Raw genomic sequence first — 7,698 nt, 5'->3', positions numbered from 1 at the left:
TCAAGTTTAATGTGTAAATAATAAACATAACCTGCAAATGCTATAATTGAAGAAAATTTAGTTTACCTGCTTAGCTATTGTAAGTAGGTGTAGTAGGTATGTTAATGCCATGTTATCAAGAAGAATTTGGTTATCTACATTTAAAGTACATGGCTATGAATTTCTCGAGGAATTCCTAGAATATGCCAAAGGCGATAGGAAGAAACTGTTTCCGCAAGTACTGTAACAGTTAATTAGAAATAGTTAATGAAATCTACTTACAGCAATAACGTTACAGACCAATTATTGACCTACGGTAGAGAGAGAGTTGGGTGCTGAACGAATCACAAAAAACCAGACTACAAGCTACTGAAATGAAGTACTTGCGAAGGGTAAGGGGAGTTGGTGGAATTCCTAGTAAGATTATAAAAAAAGAAGTGGATGCTCTAATAGAGACATTTGATAGACAAAAATTAAAACGCTTATTTGGACGCCTTGGAGGAATGGAAAACAGTCAGCTTTTGCTAAACCGTACATATGGAACACTGGAATTCAAAATAGGAAGAAAAGGGAAAGCATAAAGACAATATGGGATATGCACCTAAGTAGCAAGAATACTTCAACATCAAAGCATAGAATGGGAGGAGGCTAATGGCGCCTCTAGACTAGAAAGAAAAGAAGTCTACTATTTATAATTTTTACGGGCTTACTTTAAGTGTAAATATGCGAATAAAATTTATATTATCGTTGACATTATTCAACAACTAAAGTGGTTTGAATTTGCAAGTACAGAAATATCGGGCGATCAAAAATGAGGTGTTGTCGAGTCGCATTTGGAAGTTCAATTTAAGTACGATTTTCCATGTAAACAAAACAAGTGACTTGACAGCAATGCATTTTGGATTGCACTGTCAATAGTACTTGAAAGAATGGGAGAAAACCCGAAAGGAGATTGAGATACAAACTCACAATTCCGAGCAGGTTTCCCATGTTTGTGAATTTCCTCCATTTAAGAAACACCTACTGAAATAAAATAAATGTACGATCTTATAATTCACTTCGAGCGGAGTACTGTAAAAGTAACGGTACATAATGCAGCGTCGAGTCTGAACTAGTATTACAAGATAAATTGATCCTGATCGTTCCAACAGGTTGTGAAGGTAAAGAATTTTTACATCTGCTACCGATTATTGGCATTGGACGGTAATAAAAATCTACCTTATACTCCAAAAGTCTACGATGCGGATGTTGTTATATTTACGAGGAAGGTAGTAAAATGAGTGTGTTTGACCACCGCATTGTGTACAATGTAATTACCGTTTTATCTTCCATATGGTCTGCACATCAACAAGCATATCGCCATCCATCTTAATTCACCGAAAGATACGTACATTGATCAGTCAGACTATATTTCGTTATTATATCATTTACACCAAAATGAAAACTAAATATTGAACTTTTGAACATGCTTTTTTATTGTAGAATATCGCAAACTAAGAGATGGTATGTAGCATTTCGAGGTTAAGGCCGTACGGTAAGAAGTATGATGGAACTTTAAAAGGTTTGAAAATTTACCTCAAGTCGACACCTATATTCTTGAAATCGTATCATAGACGTCTTGATCCAAAACAAGAAACAGAAACCCACGTAATTGCACAAGACAACACCAGTTTTAGGTAAGAAATTATACACGGCACCGAAACGAGCAATGTGCTTTCCGAATTCGCTTTATTACTTTAAAGAGTTGATTTTTAATATCACGACACTTTATAATTTGAAAAACAATGCAAGAAACATCGAGATAACACGCAATCGCGAGTTTAAATTCAAAGGGGACGCCATCATAACCAAACATTGAAACGTTTGAAAACACCGATTTATTTAACGACGGGCCGAAAATAACGACGTGCCACAATTTTCCAAGTGTTTAGTTTTAATTTTCTGGCGTTTATTTTGTTATGATCGTTCTTATTTTCAAAGAAAACGGAAAAAAGCTGCATAGGACGCGTAAGCGGCTTCAACGATAAACTAAAAACTGGGTCACGTGACATTACGCGATGACGTAGTAGGTACGACGTCATCGCACGTGACTGATTTTAAAAAATGGTCCAATCACAGCGCTTTTAAAACAAAATTTGGCATTGTTTATTTATCACGGATTTCACACAATTTAGGAGAAAACTACTTTTCTTTTGTGAAAAACTAATCAGTGATTCTTATAATGAAATGCACAGAACAAATTATAAATTCCGTTGACGGAAATTGCCATCTTAAAAGTAACCCCCACAAATTTTAGGGGCATGATGATTCATAGTAAAAAAAGATAATTTGTTTATGATTTAGTTATTAAATTTGGGCATCAGATTTTAAAAAAAAAGAAGGAAATTATAACGCGTTATTTGCAATGGTGTAGCCGCCAGGGAATCCAGAGCCTTCAGGAAAAAATGAAAATAGTTACTAAAGGTCCCACAGTTTGGAACAGATGCCGTAGGGTTGAATTCTAAAAGGACAATTGAACGTCTGCAGATGTTCATGTATAAGGGCGAGTCCTAGGCTACCCAGAGACCGATTCCAACACAGGGTTACAAAATGTGGTAAAGGGCTCTTTAAGAAACATTTGCAATATCTTTATTAATTTTTTCCATCACTCTCGCAATAAACCTACATACTGCTACCTCAGTACTCTAGGTATGTACACCGAAACGAAAGTACACAAGTTCTACTTTACGCTGACCATAAGGCCTATTGTAGCTGCTCTAGACTTCTACCACTTGCAGTCCAATAAAATAAATAACACAGGCCATATACGACAAATTTCAATTCGCTAACTCGCCTACTACCATCTAGTGAATGCAATCTTGAGTCGAGATCTCACTTGATTAGAAATTACAATCTCACGTCTCGGGTAGTTTTCGAAAAAAAAATATTGTTTATATTGGATAATTAGAAAGAAATGAAAGGTACTAACATAACATGTGATTATGAGGTTGATCAACACTGTGGCACCAGGGTGAGTAAACTATTGCAAAAAGCTACTCCTTGTTTCCCAACACTCATATACATCTATCATAATTACATCTATAAAAAATGGAGCACAATAGTTTATAGCTTGGTGATTTATCTGGTAGAATATGTTAATTTATTTTCCGTACACCATGATGGTAGAAGGGTTTTGATTATAATAAATAATAACGTTACAATTCTTGTTGTTTATTCCAAATTATGCCGTAAAGGATTGGTTGTTGGGGCTATAATGTAACTGGAATTTACAGTGATGACCGAAGGCTTTATTAATTAGAGCGCGTTAAAACAAATTCAAATTTAAGCGCGCTTGCGTTTGCGTAGTACCGAGGGAGTCAATATGCAACACATTTGCAAGTAGTGTTTTCATGGTACCGGGTGATTCATTAGAAGTGATGATCGCTTGAATTTCGCGCGTAAGGCAGGGCGAACGTTGAGACGCAGTGTGACGTGTGGTGACGCAGGGTGAAGTGACGCGCATGGGCGAAGTGAACTGCCTGCGCGTGTACGTGCGAACAGATGAAACGCTGGTCACGTAATTCTATGTAATTTGTTAGACTCGGATCTGATTCTGAGTTTGCCGAGGAACAAGTCGTTACTTAAGCCCGCTTGACATGGAGCAATAAAAATTGCAATTGCATGCAAGTTGCAAGAAAAATTGCGAAAGGCATGCGCAGTTCAAAGCCAGCTGATCAATTGCTGCAAGAGACTTGCATGCAATTTTTATAGGACCGGTGCTATTTTTCTTGCATGAATCGTGCAATTCTAGGGATAAATCTAGTTGTTTTTGTGTCACCAACCTAGTAAAATACAGCGGCGGCAACTATGATGCTGAGAGACGCACTCATTACTTGTTTTTATTAATCTTATTTATTCTTGTAATTTTCACGTTTCTTCAAGCAATCAAAATTTAATTTTCATTTGAGGTTAACTACTTTGTTGACAAATCCATATGTTTCTTCTGTTGGCAGACATGTGGCAATTGAAATAGAATTGCACCATGTCAAATACCATGCAATGCTTATTGCATGCAAGGATTTGACCTTGCAATTTCTTTCTGCAAGTTCTTGCGCGTTGTATTGCTCCATGTCAAGCGGCCTTTAAGAAAAAGAACAATCTCCATCGCAATTTCCTCCCATAATTGCTGTTTCAATTTACTCTTCATGTAATAACGTCACTTGTGTCATACAAGACCTTTCTACACCGAACTGCTTCAATTAGCTTCTCCTCAATCTTCCTTTTTGTCGACACACACAAACGAAGAATGGAAAAGTCACTGCTGTTTTGTGATTAGACCGCAGACTATCGCAGACTCACGGCGTACCAAAACTGCGACACGTCACGCTGCGTCCGAACATTCGCTGATGTATAGACGTCCTTTGGTTGCAGAAATCTGTGGTGAGTCACCCTGTGTCACTTCACGTAACTGCGTCTCAACGTTCGCCCTGCCTAAGAGTTTAGTATTTTTTGCATTGTTAGATTGACGGTTTGAATTTCGTTAGTAATTTTTTTCTGTCATGACTGTCATTTAAGAAACCAGTGTGGTTAATTGTTGTGTGCCATTTGCGGTTTATTACTTTGAACAATTTTTGGAGTTGATGCACTAAAATATGTAAGAAACGTGACAGCGGCTCGCGTTAGTTTATAATTTGTGGTAAAACAAAGCAGTATTTGAAGACTATAAATAAGTAAACGATTTACTGAAAACATGATGATTCACCACTGCAATTAAATAAATGATCATCAGTTAGTACGAACTTCATAATTTTTTTAATTTGCCGGAAATTCAAACTGTCATCACTTCTAATGAATCACCCGGTATAATAAAAAAAAGTGTATTGTATGTATTAGTGATTTTCGTTTTTGTACTGTTGGTATTTGTTGTATTTGCGATAAAATTCAGTTAACCAAATTGCTGTGCGTTGTTGTCTTTAAAACTTTAAAATTAAGTTTTTGCACAGTTTCACTTATCATTGATCTTGTTATATAATACAAAATCATATGGCGGACGATGCCGAAAGCGACGATCAGTGGTTATACGGCGACGGCGACGTCGATGCACCTCCGCCACAAGCAGAAAAGCAACCGGAGGTAGAAGAGAAGGAGGCTGTGGCCGAACAAGAAACAGACAACAGTGCCGATCAACCAGAAGTAGTTATAGTTCATTACATATTTTGTAGGAATTCATAGCGTAATTTCAGGAAGCAGCCCCCGAGGCCGATCCACCGCTCGATGACCCTCCCAAAGATAAACCGACGGAAAACGGCGAGGCCGTCGAAGAAGACAAACAAAACGGGGAAGGCAGTGATAAGGAGGACTACGACGAAGACAGTGACGATGACGTTAACGTCGTAATTGGCGATATTAAAACGAGTCCAACGTACGCTTCGCTTAACATAAAAAGGGGCGGCTTACTTACGACTACAACGAAAGGGGACAAAACATTGCAAACGCCCCAAACTGGAAAGTTTACCGTTGAGGAATTCGAACACGTGGGGTTGATCAATGGTATTCCTGCAAGCGAATTTAACTTGGACAGCTTGGAAGATAAGCCCTGGCGGAAACCGGGTGCGGATATTACCGATTATTTTAATTACGGATTCAACGAAGACACTTGGAGAGCTTATTGTGAGCGACAAAAACGGTATTTACATCTGTTACGCATTGTTTAATTTTTTATTTAAAGTTTTATTTTGTAAAGGAAACACTTAGGTCGTTTACGTAATGTCTTGAATGTCACATCCTAAATTTTTCTTATTTAGAATGCGTGTGTCGGAGTCGGGTACTGGGTTGCTGCCCCTGAACGCTATCGGAATGCCACGCGGGCCTCTACCGATTATGAATGATAATAGTAAGTATGCTGGTGCTGCTTATGCAGGAATAAGAAAAGCTGGACCTCCTCCAGGTAGAAGAATGACTGGTTCAATTGACGTTATCGGTGGTGCCACAAGTCGCATTGGTGTTCCCGTTTCGAAAGTAGAGGCTCCCAAAGAAAATGTTATACAGGTAGCCTAATCTTTACATTTGATAAAGATCACACTATACTAGATAGCCGATCTACATGTGTTAGTAAGATTTACGTTTTCTTTTACTAATTCATTCATTTTTAATTTAATCGGTACACGTTTTCTCAAATGGCAAGTAATTAAGTATTCGTGGATGCTGTCCATCTACTAGTTGAATTTGCTGGTGAAGTTTTAATAATGTGATATTCCGATTAACTTCTAAATTTCTTCTCTTCTCAATTTTCTTCATTTATCCTCTTTTTACATTTTCTTTTTTAGCTCTTTCACATCTTTTTCACGCATCCTTCTCAATTTCCTTCTGATCTCATTCGCATTTTCTTTTTTCACAACACATCTTCAATTCTTCTTCCTTTAACTGCATTTTCTTGTATTCTATCACGCTTTTTGCCTGTTTTTTATGACTGCACTTTTGGTCTTTTCAGACACACTTCTCCTTGCTTTTTCACACCTCCTCTATGCTTACTTCAATTTCTTTCCCTGCTCACTTACGCCTTCTTCCACACCTCTCTTCTTTACGCATCCTTTATCATATCACACCAGAGTTTTTCTTAAGAATACAGACAAAGAGATGATGCAAATTATTTCAGCCTAATAAGGGGGTGAAATGTACGTAGCTGGTGTCTATTTAGTGTAGTATGATCTTTGCATGCATTGGGGTTGGATATTAATCGGTACACTGTAGGTGATGACGGCCGATAGACGAGAATATAGCCGAAAGCCAGCCCCATTTCCAGATATGTCTGTCCCACCACCGACGACGTTCGAAGAGTTCCATCCGGAATACGACTTCAATCCTGAACCGGAACCGTTTTACGGCGGCTACGAACCTACTCAAGATTCCCAATGGGGTAAACTTTTTCTAATAGCCTCACACACTTTATAAAATAGTAAACACGCGCAGGAGGTAATTCTTCGTGGCAGCCGCAGGAGATAAAAACTCTAACACCGACCGCCCCACCCGGTCCGGTCATGCCTCCCGCTCCCGTTCCGCCCGTAAACGCACCTATGATGTCGAACAGGCATCCGCCGATGCCCGTCCCTAGCCCCGTAAAGGACGAGATGGCATTGTCTAGACGTTCAAAGTCGAAGGAGAAGGAGTCGATGCGGCGAGAAAGAGATAGATCTCGGGAGAGAGATCGCGATCGAGAGCGTGAACGATCTCATCGTAGAGATAGATCGAGAAGCAGATCTCGTAGGCATAAGTCACGATCGAGAAGTCCGAGTCATCGGTCACATCGTAAGAAGAAATCTAGAAGGCACGAAGATAGTGATTAAGTTAAATAGTTGTCGTAATCCAATTTTATTGTGCATTGTTTATTATTATGCTACTAGGTTCTACAGAAATAAATAAATTGGATTTATGATGCTGTTGAATAAGTTCAAAGGGTACTGGTTTCAACAGAATGGTGCACCCGCGCACAACGCCTTTATTGTGTAAAGATACTATATCGGACAAATTTGTATTTATAATAAAAAAATGCCATCCAATACAGTGTGTACTTGATGTCATATTTTTAATTTGTTCACAATTAAGAATCGTCCTAGAATACCTTTAAAATCTCGTTAGACCCTTCATTTAAGTTCTTGTACAGATGGAATTTTATTAGAATCCCAGTAACGTGACTATAATATATTTAAAAACTTTTTTTAGATTTTTAAAAATCAACTTTGG

General features: G+C 38.2%; 1 protein-coding gene across 2 annotated transcripts; it reads left to right on the top strand.

Annotated features, from left to right (window-relative positions):
• The first annotated feature begins 4,828 nt into the window (after positions 1-4,828).
• On the top strand, positions 4,829-7,514 carry LOC116171305 (pre-mRNA 3'-end-processing factor FIP1-like). Of its 2 annotated transcripts, XM_031488076.1 has the most exons (6): positions 4,834-5,151; positions 5,202-5,644; positions 5,763-5,851; positions 5,906-6,006; positions 6,709-6,874; positions 6,928-7,514. In XM_031488076.1, exons 1-6 carry the CDS (start codon positions 5,002-5,004, stop codon positions 7,299-7,301), a joined length of 1,323 nt encoding a protein of 440 aa, XP_031343936.1. In that variant the 5' UTR covers positions 4,834-5,001; the 3' UTR covers positions 7,302-7,514. The 2 variants fall into 2 exon arrangements, with proteins under 2 accessions (XP_031343933.1, XP_031343936.1); XM_031488073.1 differs by having other exon boundaries at positions 4,829-5,151; positions 5,763-6,006.
• Positions 7,515-7,698: the final 184 nt, after the last annotated feature.

This window comes from Photinus pyralis, unplaced genomic scaffold, assembly GCF_008802855.1.
Source record: "Photinus pyralis isolate 1611_PpyrPB1 unplaced genomic scaffold, Ppyr1.3 Ppyr1.4_LG5, whole genome shotgun sequence".
NCBI lineage: Eukaryota > Metazoa > Arthropoda > Insecta > Coleoptera > Lampyridae > Photinus > Photinus pyralis.
This window is presented reverse-complemented; position numbering and strand designations above follow the sequence as displayed.

Excerpts from the sequence above, each read along its gene's own strand:
- LOC116171305 (XM_031488073.1), top strand. The coding sequence starts at position 5,002 with ATGGCGGACGATGCCGAAAGCGACGATCAGTGGTTATACGGCGACGGC. Across the intron at positions 5,152-5,201 it reads ACAGTGCCGATCAACCAGAA|GAAGCAGCCCCCGAGGCCGA; the intron begins GTAGTTATAGTT and ends GCGTAATTTCAG. Across the intron at positions 5,645-5,762 it reads TATTGTGAGCGACAAAAACG|AATGCGTGTGTCGGAGTCGG; the intron begins GTATTTACATCT and ends TTTCTTATTTAG.